A 13,343-nucleotide genomic window follows, 5' to 3' on the forward strand; every position below is an offset into this window, starting at 1 on the left:
AAGAGCAACTCTCAGCTGATCACAAGTACAAATACAGCAGAAATGATTAGTAGATTCATTTTAACTGCTTAAAGTCAGCTGATAGCAAATTAATTGGCAATTATTTTGAGGTTTTGACTTGGACAAAAAAATCATGCATGTTTCACTTTGGGCTCTGGCTAGTTGTGAGTATTTCTCACTATTTTCAGATTTTTTTTTTTTTGTTTTTTTTTAATTAATCGACAAAATAAATAAGAATAATCCTTGAGTAAAAAAATAATCTTGTAGTCGGATCCAAAATTTTAAATTAGATCCACCTCAACCACCTACTAACTTTTAACGTTTTAAATATAATTGCTCGTTATACTAAAATACTTTTAATTTCGTACGATTATGAATGCTATCTGTCTACCAGTCTATTTGTTATAATACGCGTCTTATTGTGCGGAACCAAAGATTAAATGTGGTCGGATCAAATCCACTTCCTGTCCGTTCGCTCATTTGGTTAAACTTCCGTTTCGGTGAATCGTCGACGAGCTCATCTTGCCCAAGTCGAACACTCGTTTTTATTTTCGTTCAGCCAAGATCGTCGACAGGCAGTCATGTCTAGTCGCGAAGCCCTCAACATGAAGCTCCCACCGATCCAGTCCACGGCCGGAGCCGTGCCGGTCCGGAATGAGAAAGGTGGGACGGAGCTGTTAGCAGGCGGCTAGTGGCGTGCTAAGGCAGCGGCTAGCAGAGCTGCAGCGGACATTGTTTTCATGATCGATTAACTTATTTTTATCCCATTTGTCGATCAGCTGTTTGGTCTAGAAAAAGTTTCTCAGTTGGAGGAAATTTGCATTTACTCTTTCCTAAACTCAGTGGTGCTAATTTCAGATAGTTTTCTCTGTCCGATGAACAGTCCAGAAACTAAACACTTTAACTTACAGTAACATACTTTTCCAAAAAAAAAAGAAGCAAATGCTGAAGCCAGAGATGATCTGAAATGTATCTTTAAAAATGGCTGAAATCATCAATTATTGACTGATGATTAAAACAGTCCCCGATTCATTCTCTGTTATTCGACCTGTTTTTGTAGTTCTACCAGCCCGAATAGTTGCTGTAGGGATGACATCTTCAACGTCTGATCAACAGTCCAACCAGAGTCCAACAGTCTGTGTCAGGGATGGGAAACCCAAAGACTAAACTTATAATTAATGTCTCTTCATATCCCAGGTGAGCTCTCCATGGAGAAGGTGAAGGTGAAGAGGTATGTGTCAGGTAAACGTCCTGACTATGCCCCAATGGAGTCGTCCGACGAGGAAGAGGAGGACTTCCAGTTTGTGAAGAAGGGAAAGGAAATTGAGCCAGAGGTGGAGCTGGAGGAAGAGGACGTCTCTGACCCACGACTCAAACGTCTGCTGAACCGTACCTCTGAAGACGTGGAGGAGAGGTATCACACCGCTCTTCAGATTTAATTTGAGCTGACTGATTTGATCACTAAAGTTTGTGTTGCTGAAACACTTATTTGACCCCTCTGCGTTCTTGTTTCTTTGATCCCAGGCTTGCCAGACACAGACAGATCATAGAGCCTGAAGTTGTCGTTGAGAGCAGCGAGGACTCCGATGAAGGCACATGGCACCCAGAGCGTGAGGAGAGCAGTGAGGAAGAGGAGGAGGAAGAGGAAGAAGTGGATGATGAGGTCACTATCAGTGCTGTTTAATTTTAACTGTTAAACAAACTTTAAAAACGTTTTAACACGGGGGTTTTCATTTCTGTGCAGGAGATCGAGAGGAGACGAGCGATGATGCGGCAACGAGCCATAGAACGAAAGAACGAGGAGATGGAAGTCATGGAGGTGGAGGAGGAAGGGAAGTCAGGGGAGGAGTCAGAGTCTGAGTCTGAATATGAAGAATACACAGACAGTGAGGATGAAGCAGAGCCGCGACTCAAACCTGTCTTCATTCGCAAGTATGAACCAAGAGCAGATTCATTTTAACCCATAAATGTTCCAGCAAATTCCTTTGAATGTGAAGGAAACAGCCTGTGGTTGTTTATTAATTAAGCTACGTTTCAGATCGGCATCTCTTTACATGAATCTGATGGCAATTTATGTCAGTCTCATGTCTGAATAAGCACCGTGGCTGCTCCGATGTGAGGACACACTTTTTGCTGTTAGCACTCAGGTTTTCTGAAGCACACGTTGTAAATACACGTAAAAGCAGGTGGATGGAAACCCACCTACAGTCTGAAGTTGTTGCACTTCAGACTCTTAGAACGAGTCAGTTGGACAGTTGCTTGATCAACTTACATCCAGTCAATTGGCTGTTAGAGTGATAAGTGAGAAATAATGGAACACTTTATAAGAAGTTGCAATTTTGAAATAAACACAAGTTTCGTTTCGACTTATTCAGGTTATTGAATTATCTCTAGTAAATAACAAGAGATTTAAAAAAGCAGTACAACCATGGATGAAAGGTAATAACGTGTGAATAACGTGTTTAATCTGTAACTTTGTTTGCACAACAGGAAAGACAGAATCACAGTGGCAGAGCGTGAGGCAGAGGAGCAGAGGCAAAGAGAGCTGGAGGCCGAGGCCAAGAAGCAGGCAGAGGAGCGACGGCGCTACACTCTCAAGATTGTGGAGGAGGAGGCTAAGAAGGAGTTTGAGGAGAACCGGCGCACACTGGCCGCTCTGGACGCCCTGGACACTGATGGAGAGAACGAGGAGGAAGAATACGAAGCCTGGAAAGTCAGAGAGCTGAAACGCATCAAGAGGGACAGAGAGGCCAGAGAAGTGTGAGTAAACAGTAAAAGTCATTTTAGGGAGTAATCTGACTAATCGAGTACCTCTCAGTGAGCACACTGCTGTATTTATCGCTGAGGATGGTAATGAGTGGTGTTTGTCCTCAGCATGGAGAAGGAGAAGGCTGAAATCGAGAGATTCCACAACTTGACGGAGGAGGAGCGCAGGGCTGAGCTCCGCAACAGCGGCAAAGTCGTCACCAACAAAGCCAGCAAAGGCAAATACAAGTTCCTCCAGAAGTACTACCACAGAGGAGCCTTCTTCATGGTAAGCCACTGCAGCTCGGTGTGGCCTCGTCTGCTTTCCCTGTGTTGGATATGAAAGGATTAGTATCCAAACAAAAGATCACCAATTAATTTATCAGTTAATTGTTCTGTCTAGAAAATGTCTTTTAAATTTCCAGCAACCCACGGTCACCTGTTTGTTTTCTTCAACCAAGAAACCAAACCCCAAAAATGTTCGGCTCAATTTCTTACTTTTAGAATCAAAATTCTTTGTGAATTTCTATTATACCAAAACTTAAGAGTCTGACACATACTTACTTTTAAAAGTTTAACATTAGAGGCCGACTGATCCAGTGGCACAGCCGACACTAGCTTATAGCAGATGCTGTTTATCCATGTCAGTGTTTATGTTGGTCAATAAGTGACAAGAAATTTCAGCAGAGATGCTAAAGAAAAGTTTGAAATTTAAAAACGTTGCAGAGTTTGTCCACCAGGGAGCGCTGACAACTGTAAAATGCTCTGCTCAACAAAGGAGTTTTTAAAGTTGTAGTGTTCAAGACAGTAAATCATCTGTTGTCTGTAACTATTATTAACACGTGGTTTCTGTCACAGGATGAAGAGGAGGACGTGTACAAGAGAGACTTCAGCGCGCCTACTCTGGAAGATCACTTCAACAAAACCATCTTACCCAAAGTCATGCAGGTCAGCTGGTTACACTGTGCTGTAGGTCACATGATGTGGCCCTCCACTGTTCTACAGAATCTTATTATGTAAAAATACTCACCTGTGATCAATGAACCACCTGGTATTTTTATCTTAAATCCAAAATTTATCAAAAATGTCATTTATATGAAGGTGGGAAAACAGGGAGAACTTGCAAGTTTGCTGCTAAACATAAATATTTTCAAGAAATCATTATTTTTTTCCAGATTCTCTTTTTCATGAAGGGTAAGTCCTCCAGTTCTCTGATTGGACCTGTTTGTGGTTTGTCTCTCCCTCTTAAGGTCAAAAACTTTGGTCGATCTGGACGCACCAAGTACACTCACCTGGTGGACCAGGACACCACGTCGTTCGACTCGGCCTGGGCCCAGGAGAGTGCTCAGAACAGCAAGTTCTTCAAGCAGAAGGCGGCAGGCGTGAGGGACGTGTTTGACCGGCCCACAGTGAAGAAGAGGAAGACTTAAGATGCGAGACGGACTTCATCAGGCCCACGCTGCAGCTTTAGAGACTGTTCAGAGACTGAGCTGCATCCTGCTGATTCTCTTCCCTGGACTTTATGTTGTGGAAGGAAAGCAGCAAATAGACTGACTCTACCAGGAAGGTGCTCCAACATTTAAAAAAAAAAAAAAAAAAAAAACCTTAATTCCACGTTGGTGGCTCAAACCCAACTTAAGATGCAGCTACTTTTCAATTTGTAAATGTGCAGCAGATTTTTGGCTGTAAAATGGAACATGGCTTAAACTGAGGAGAAGGGAGGAAAAATATTAGTGAAATCCGCTTTGACTGGAACAACCTAAAGATTTCTATCCGTAGTTTATGGCCTTTGAGCCACATCACACCCAGATACCTCCTTCAGTTTTTAAAGCAAAGTAATTCTATAAATACCAGCTTGTAACGTTTAGTGTGCAGATCCTTGTACTGATTTTCTTTATCAACTGTTTTTCTTCCATTTTTGTGAAAGTACAGGTATTGTAACTTGATTTGTTTGCAAATAAAATCTGTATTTTCATTGTTTTTAAAACTTTTCAGGATTAAAGTGGGGAGGTGGGGGGGGTGTAAGAAGAGGCAGGCTAAATGTTAACCTTTATTTAAAAAAGAAAAAAAAAGGTTTGGGGTAACAATTATTACACCACAACAGTTTAACCACTGAGATCAGCTCAGCCTCACTGACTTGGAGAAAAAAAAAAGTGAAGCAGTCCATTGTGTAAATGCTGTTTGTTCAGTTGGTGAGAGCCACCAGAGCCTCCACCACGTTCCCCATGTGTTCCCTCAGACTGCGCTCTGCCACGGCCCTCGAAATCTCCATCTCAGACATCTGCACAGCAACATGTGTTAATGAGTGTGTGACTCACATATAGTGTTTAAGAATCAAATTATAGCTGTGACACAGAGAATGTGCTTATATTATTATTATAAACATGCACAGATATGAAACCAACAATTAGACTAAAATATCAAGAGTGTAAACAAGTTACTATTATAAAAGAAATTATATGATGATAAATTATACATTTTTAAAATGATAAATAAATCATTTTAACTATTTATGTTGATTAATTGTTGCAACTCTAAAAATGCACAAATTTAAAATATACACACAATTGCATACAGTCCCAAGCGGGATGAGTTGTTTCTTTCAAAACAACCCTCATGTACATCAAGATACCATATTTGGCCAAAACTATATGGACACTCCTTTCCACATATTTGTGTACTAATGGTCTGGGGCTGTTTTTCATGGCCCCTTTGCTCCAGTGAAGGCAGATCTGCAGGACACAATGTTTTAGTCAATAGTGCTCTTCCAACTTTGTCTCAACAGTTTGGAGAAAATCCTTTTACTGTTTCAACATGATCCAGACCTTATCACCCAACAACAGAGCTTAATTTTAGACTTAATGCCCTTTAAGAGTTTTCAAAACCTGCACACAAACTCTGTAACCAGGCTGTATAAGGTTATGAAAAGCCTCTTCTAGGGAAACGCATTAATTAATTAGTTGATTTTGGTATGAAATGTTCCAATATCACACATGGGTTTAATGTTCTCGTGTCCATATGCTTTTGGCCATGCAGTGTACCAGATGTGTGGCTTTAACATCACCTGAGGATTAATAAACAAAAAACATCCAAGTGTGAGTGAGTCAAAAACTTACTATTAGTTCTACGTCCTCTTTCTTGATGGTGACTTTAGCCAACTCTTTTTCTCTGCAAGCATAAAAAAAATATATATTTTTTTTACATCTTTTCTGCATAAAAGTTCAGACTGCATGACAGAAAATCCATCTCAATTTGCTAATTACAAATCTTATTTTCCCTCCAACTGTGGACCCTCTGTGGTAGCTCACAGTATCACTGTATAACTACAGTATCGCTGTATTATCCAAAAGGATGAAATGAGGAGCTGATGCTTCATTTTCTGTGGATGTGTAAAAACAGAGAGTCGACACTGATCTCACCTTTCTTGTTTGGCTTTCTGTTCTCGTGACCTCCTGTCTCCAATCACTGACATCGCCTGAAAGGAGAAACATGTTATGTTATTCATATTTAAGTCGTTTCAATGGTTCCTGCAAAGTTCACCAAGTTAAATTCATGACTTTTTAAAGACATTTTCAGTGATACACATAATAGAGTTCCTACAGGTATAATTAGTTAACCTGCATCTGTACAAGCAGCAGAAAACAAATGAATAAAAAATAAATAACTAACTTCAGGTCCATATATGAATTATATATAAGTCAGAAGTATGAAACAACATTATTAAGGATTTCCCAGCCAGTTTTGCTAAAATCATCAAATTAAAAACCTTAATTTCACTAATTAAATAACATCCAGACAGGTGACTTTACACAGCATATCTATTTGATATCACACATCTGTTCATAGTCTATTTAATCTATGCTGCATCTAAAACATTAATTAAACCAACTTTTCCTTCAGAGGGAAAATTTTACTTTTGATTTCAGTGTCAAACACAAAGGAGAGATGAAAATCTGATAAAGGTGCCAATTTATCAAATTTATCTGATTATATATAAATACACAGTTATGTCAGGCTTTAAAACCCAGTCCATACTTTCAACTGCATTTGACAAAGACTTCTAAACAGAAAAACTACAGAGACATTAAACACACTTGTAGCTATGGCACTTAAACCAACAAGAACACGGCCAAGAAACCTGCTTTGTTTACTTAACTCTTAGTCTCAGGTATGTTCACATTAAAAATAGAGATGTGCTCATATAACCTTAATCTTTTGGTAATATTACTGGGAACTCCTGATCTTCCTTGGCCACTGAGAAATAATTAACTGGGGTTATTCTGGATAACAGTGATGATGAGAAGCTCTGAAACAGGTTTCTGTAATTGCCTAAACAACACAGTTCAACAATAAAACAGATTTTTCTACTTCATGATGCTCACAGTTGTTTACTTGTACTGATGAAATTTAAAGACTGTCACTGATGTCAAATGAGTTTTATCAACACGTCGGTTCAGTAAAGCAAAGGGAAAAGGTTTAGCTAGTTAGTTAGCCAGTGAGCTAATCGTCCACTACACAATCACCAAGCAGACGCTGACTGACTTTTCAGCATCAAGTGATAAAAAAGCATAAGGAAAAATAAGATAAGAATTTATAAGACAAAACAGGTACATCTGAACACTTCACATGGGCCGGCACCGGGGATGATATGCGGACAGTGAAGGCAGCAGCGGCCGCATGTTTCCCGGCTAACGTTAGCCCGCAGCTCTCACCGTTTCCAAGTCAGAACTGGAGATTTCCTTCTCCTCCGCGTAGTCCGTGACTCTCTCCAGATCCGCGGCTCCGCTGTCATGTTTCCGAGGCTTTTCTGCCGGTTTCCCGGTGCAGTTTTCCTCGGCTTCCAGGTCCAAATCGACGTCTCCCTCTGCCGCCATGTTTGCTCCAGTGAGACCGGAACAAAGAGGCCGGTCCCTTCCAACGTCGGGCGGAAAACGGGGTAGCACCGGATGTGGAGGAAAAGTTTGAGACACTATGCGTAATTTTTTTTTTTCTTTTTTTTTTTCTTTCTTTTTTTTTTTTGGATTTGTGGATATTTATCTCACACTTAAATACGATTTTGTCAGCGTATTGTCAATAATTTAACTTACTCAAGCAACTGACCTTAAACACAATTTTTGATGTTCTTACTTGAACACCATCTAACTGTACATAAAGCAGAAGCTCCACCTCCTCACTCCAACAGTAAAATGCTAATCATGCACTGGTGCATCAGTTTTAGCAATAATAATGGTTAAAACTTGTTGGGCAATAGACATTATTATTCAGAATGAGTAATTTTACATGTGATACTTTAACCTACATTTCAGATACTTCTGTACTTTTACGTTAGTGTGATTTCAAATGCAGGATTTTTACTGCAGCATTCAGTGTTGGACCTGCAGAAGACTATGAGGAAATCATGCTGAATGTTACACATGGTGTATTACAGTACAATCATAATGAAATAATAATTATGGTTGACAGGTGAAGTAACCTGTCAGAGAGACTCTGGGGCAAGAATGTGCTGTTGGACCCCTAATGTGTTGTGTATACATGTGTTAACACCTACAAGTTCTCACTAAGTACAGAGCAAACAGTAGCCCAGAGACCCAGAAACCAACCAGCCCTTCAGTGGTGGAATAAAACCACCTGGCTTCAGGTTTTCTGTGTGTTGATTAGTTTGTGGTAATTTGACTTGATGTAACTTTATTTAGAATCTGCACTACACGACCACAACGCAATAAAAGTGTTAAAATTAAAATTCTGACACAGGGCCCCGCTACAAGACAGAATCACAAGGTAATAATGCAAAAGTGGTGCAGACTCCCTGACGCTCGAAGTTAGCAATTAATCAAATTACCGTAAACCAATTGACACAGTACAGTATAATTTGTAAACAGGATTTGTAGTAATCTCTGATAAATGTGTTGAAATCCAAGAGTACTAGAATTACCTACTATAACAAAACAAGGGTGCTTTTCAGGAATCATTCTGACAAGTTTCCTCCACAACACTTTAAAAAAATGTATAAAATCCACCAAATATTTCAAACTCCAACAGGGACAGTGGGACATGAGGTACTTCCGCAGGATGAAGGCGCTCTTTGCAAATTAGAATTGCAGTCAAACTACAAACTGAACACAGCCTTATGTCTGTACTCTGAACATTTTGTTCTCTTATTGTGAGTCAGTTGAACCAATCAAGACCTTAATCCAAACTGATCAATATTAATCAGCAGGTTTAGGACAATATATTAATATTTATAACTTATCTGATTTATCTGCTATCTTGCTTTTGTCCTAGAGATGATGAGAAAAAGACAATAACTGGATTATGTGGTCGTTTAACTTTCCGGATCACTAAGTCACTCTGTGCTCCACCTTGTTCTATTCCTGTCTTTTATAAGAGGTTTACCTGTACGTTAATGCAAATAGCCCTTCAGTCACTGTAATAGATTTCCTGTGTCTCCAGACTTTTCCAGGCCTTTCGTGTGCTTGAGCTTTTTCAATCCACCCACCGTAATCAGATTAAAGGAAAGAAAACCTACTCGTGGCTTCAACAACAAGCAGGACTGAAAACCACATCAGTGGTCCATGGCGTCCCTGATTTCATCCGTGAGGAGATGTGTGTGGTCGTGAGTGGCCAGAGGAATGGCGCTGCGGCCGGAGAGAAGTCGTTATCGTCACACCAACCCCTTCATCCTGCTCTATGACTGACAGCTGTCTGACTGCGTGGAGTCTCATCGCCTCAGGCCTCAGGGACGGGATGTCAGGACACTGGCTTCGGGCTCAGGTGAGAATCTGCAGGATGCAACAGTTTGTTGTTTTATGGTGAAGGTGCGAGACTCTGAGATCAATCACATAAAAATGTCAAGTCAATTTTATTTGTATAGCACCTTTCATACACCGTTTTAGTTCAAGGTGCTAAAGATCAGCATAAGAGACACCAACACTGAACCACCACACACATACACACACGCACGCACGCTCGCACGCACGCATGCACGCACACACACACACACACACAAAATAAAAATGACTGAGTTGTCCAGTTGCACACACTCAGGTAGAAACTGAGTAGCTACGAGCCCAAGAAAACACAAAGGTTTTGAGTTTTGTTTAAACCATGGAAACAGTAGACTGACATACTTCATCCAAAATCCAGCCACTAGATACAAAAAAATCTGCAACCAAAATGTCAGTGTTAAACATCAGGTTTTGGTGTCCAATAAAAACACGATCTTGTAATTTGTCAATTTAAGAATTAAATTTATTAAATTTTAAAGACTAAAATGTTGTGATATAAGAATATGAGCCGGTTGTGCACTCAGTCATGCCACAGCTATGTATGAATGGGTACATTGTCTTTCTATGGGAGGGACAATTCTTCTTATTTTTCTCGTGAATCATTTACAGCTCCCAGCTTTGTGTTCACCCACATCTAAAACAGGTTTAAAAACAATGCTGGTCAAAAACCGTTACTCCACAGCTTTGCTCACAGTCTCCTAACTGAATAATGAATGGATCATTTTCTTGTTTTTTTTTTTTTTTTTTAAAAACAAGGCTTGGATTTCAGCCAACTGTTATTGCGCAAGCCTATTGAAACCATAGATTGAGCGCTTTCGCTCAAGCGGCGATTTGCATCCACTAATTTGCTTTTGTTTGTTCTCTTTGGCACTTCCTCTTCTCCCACAAGGCAGCAGCAATTATCTGAGAGTGAAAGGGGCCCCCAGGAATGCTGGGCCACGGCAGCCTGGACCGCTCAGACCAACACATGTTTATCACAGGGACTTACTGCATCAGTGTGTAATCAGCCTTTTACTGCTGTAGCTGGTTGAGGTGGAGTTAGTCTTACAAACTTTTATTTACAGTAAGGTGGTTTATGCCAGTGGTTCCCAAACTAGGGATCGGGCTCCTCCAAAAGGTCACAAAGTAAATCTGAGGGGTCGTAAGATGATTAATTGGAGAGGAAAAAAAACAATGTGCTGCTACACAAACCTATGATTTTTTTCGTTTTCTTTTATTGTGACGTTCTGGATGATTTTTTTCTCTTTAGGCCTCAAACAATTAAATGAATTTAGGGAAAATAATAGAACTGCTGACAACTCAGACACCTGAAACTCAACAATATACTGTATTTCATGATCTTATCATATGATTGATATATAAAATCTCAATGTGTCTCCCCTGAAGTGTAGTGGAGTAGAAGTAGAAAGTAGCATTAAATGGAAATACTACAGTACCTTCAGTACTTATTAGTTAAATAAACCATAAAGAAGTGAAAGTATCAGACAAAACCATGAATTTTGACCTGAAGACAGCACTGAAGTCAGAGTCTAGTGCATCCTTCTGGGACCATGAATGTCTGTACCAAACATCATGGCAGCAGAGACATTTTAGCCTGTCTCTGTTGCCATGGCGTTTGACGCTTCTGGTCTTGCTGTATGAGAACAGAGGTTTATCAGGCAGATGTGCATACACATACACCTGTGTTTAAATTGTTGCTGCAGACTCGACTCTCATCGATAGAACTTGGTTGTGAAAGTTTGAGTCTTATGACATCTGTTTAAATAAATGTAAATGAATATGAGACAGTGTGCTCTTAGCGGTGGTGGGGTGGGGAGGTTTCTCCTGTACAAATGCAGAGCCAGCCTTGTGTTCCTAGCTGCTCCTCTGCCATTGCCAGCCTCAGACTAATAATCCTACAACTGTTGATTTGCTCGAAGGTTCTGAGAGAGCCTTCATTCAGTGGGTTTGTAAGTCCAAGCCTCTTAGCTGAGTCTGAACCAAGCTAACCCCTGATGTTTCCCCTAATTCAGCCTCTTGTTTGTGACTCTGTTCCTGGAAAGTGAATCTGAACAGACTGTGACTCCTCTGAATAATTACAGGACAAGATTTTGGCACAGGCTGCTTTTTTCCAACATGCATGTGAGGAGGTCCTGTTTCACTGCAGACAAACATGACAGCAGCCAAATGTGACATATGTGACTCTCAGGTCCTCTGGACCACTTCAGTCTTCTCTTTCAGCTTAGTTTTACTCTGCTTATCAAACCATCATCATCAGAACAGCAATATTATACTGCAAAATTAATGAGTATCTGTTCTCATTTTAAATAGTATATTTGCAGAAACACAGAGAAGGCCAGGTATTTAGTTCAATTTTAACAGTAGTACCTGCACTGTATTTAAGTACAGTTTTAAATTATCTGTATTTTATTCCCATTTTTTGTTAATTTATATTCCAGTACATTTAACTGGTAGCTTAGTAATACAAAACTAATCAGCAATAAATAATGATGTACTAATCCAGCAGTATATAAAGTAGTTAGTATTAGCTCCATCTTCAGCCACCAGCTACATTAAAGTAATGAACACGTGAATGTAACCATAATTATAATCCAATCATATAATATATACTATTCTGAAATTATTGTATTTGTATAATGAGTACTTTTATGTTTGATACTTTAAGTATATTTTGTCATGCTAATACTTCTGTACTTTTTCTTATTTTGAATCCCTAATTCACTGTGGTGTAAGTAAAAGATCTGAGTTCTTCTTCCACCACTGAGAAAGTTCCACAATGAGCTTATACATCAGAAACTTATTTCCAACATTTCAGTTTTACTTCCACATTTTTCAATTTTTCTAAATTTCTACATAATTTAATGAAAAAATATTAATTTTAATAACACAAGTGAAACTTTGTGCCATTTTCATATTCTTGGGTGTGAAATTATGATTAATATTTTTTTATCAGAAAAACAAAACATACTTTCTCTCAGCTAATTTCTCTCTTATCAATGAATTCTGATAGCCCTGCGTGTACGTGGTTTATGGTTAATCATGTCATCAGTGAAGTGTGTTTGCTACTTAGAGATCACATATTTAAAAAATACTGGGGAATGTGACTTGACTGGATAAAGTTTCTGCAGTAGGTTGATTGTTGTGGCTCATCTGAAGTGAATAATCTTAATTCAACAGGTGAGACTGAGACTGGTCCTTTGTCCTTTAACCTGTCGGACGCGAGCCTTTATTAAATTTCTACACAGGATAATGTGTGTCACCAGGTGAGATGCAGCACAGTGACAAATCACTGTTTGCCTCTGGTTCAGCGAAGCCCCGTCTGCGGCGACTCAGCGAGTGTAACAGGCTGCAGACACTAATGTCCCGTCTGGGCCGGTGAAGGTCATCCTGACTGAGAGGAGGGCTGAACAACAGCGGGATTATCCCGGCGCTCCGCCCTGCGCACTAACCCAAATCTAATCTGACCCGCTCCTCATGCACTCAGCGCTTTTTATCAGCTAACATCATTTTATTTCACTGCTGCTGTGCAGCACAGAAAACATCCTCAGTATTTCTACTGAGGGTCACTGACAGGTCACTGTCTTCGAAGTTACTGTACAATGTAGGTAGAAAAAATAAAAAGTTGGCCTGAGCCTGAGCAGCTTTAAAAAAACATCTAAAGTCTTTTAAATCTATCTTCCTGATGTCAGACTTAAAGTATACAAACAAACTGAAACACAAAGTGAGGCTGCAAGTCACTGAAACAGGTAAAACACTGAAGTTGGAAACACCCCAGAGCATCAGGAAACCTCGTGAGCGTGAAATCATGTTGTT

General features: G+C 39.8%; 2 protein-coding genes across 2 annotated transcripts; one reads left to right on the forward strand and one right to left on the reverse strand.

The window, feature by feature from the left end:
- The first annotated feature begins 484 nt into the window (after positions 1-484).
- Positions 485-4,369, forward strand: mfap1 (microfibril associated protein 1). Its single transcript, XM_041034384.1, has 8 exons — positions 485-663; positions 1,198-1,414; positions 1,525-1,663; positions 1,745-1,932; positions 2,491-2,760; positions 2,875-3,034; positions 3,604-3,693; positions 3,996-4,369. Exons 1-8 carry the CDS (start codon positions 582-584, stop codon positions 4,173-4,175), a joined length of 1,326 nt encoding a protein of 441 aa, XP_040890318.1. The 5' UTR covers positions 485-581; the 3' UTR covers positions 4,176-4,369.
- Positions 4,370-4,782: 413 nt separating this feature from the next.
- Positions 4,783-7,669, reverse strand: hypk (huntingtin interacting protein K). The gene is made up of 4 exons (XM_041034404.1): positions 7,458-7,669; positions 6,165-6,220; positions 5,862-5,913; positions 4,783-5,026 (listed from the first exon to the last, which is right to left on the reverse strand). Exons 1-4 carry the CDS (start codon positions 7,617-7,619, stop codon positions 4,931-4,933), a joined length of 366 nt encoding a protein of 121 aa, XP_040890338.1. The 5' UTR covers positions 7,620-7,669; the 3' UTR covers positions 4,783-4,930.
- Between the last annotated feature and the right edge of the window lie 5,674 nt (positions 7,670-13,343).

This window comes from Toxotes jaculatrix, chromosome 1, assembly GCF_017976425.1.
Source record: "Toxotes jaculatrix isolate fToxJac2 chromosome 1, fToxJac2.pri, whole genome shotgun sequence".
NCBI lineage: Eukaryota > Metazoa > Chordata > Actinopteri > Toxotidae > Toxotes > Toxotes jaculatrix.

Excerpts from the sequence above, each read along its gene's own strand:
- mfap1 (XM_041034384.1), top strand. The coding sequence starts at position 582 with ATGTCTAGTCGCGAAGCCCTCAACATGAAGCTCCCACCGATCCAGTCC. Across the intron at positions 664-1,197 it reads GCCGGTCCGGAATGAGAAAG|GTGAGCTCTCCATGGAGAAG; the intron begins GTGGGACGGAGC and ends TTCATATCCCAG. Across the intron at positions 3,694-3,995 it reads TCTTACCCAAAGTCATGCAG|GTCAAAAACTTTGGTCGATC; the intron begins GTCAGCTGGTTA and ends CTCCCTCTTAAG.
- hypk (XM_041034404.1), bottom strand. The coding sequence starts at position 7,619 with ATGGCGGCAGAGGGAGACGTCGATTTGGACCTGGAAGCCGAGGAAAAC. Across the intron at positions 6,221-7,457 it reads CCAGTTCTGACTTGGAAACG|GCGATGTCAGTGATTGGAGA; the intron begins GTGAGAGCTGCG and ends TTCTCCTTTCAG. Across the intron at positions 5,027-5,861 it reads AAGAGGACGTAGAACTAATA|ATGTCTGAGATGGAGATTTC; the intron begins GTAAGTTTTTGA and ends GTTGCTGTGCAG.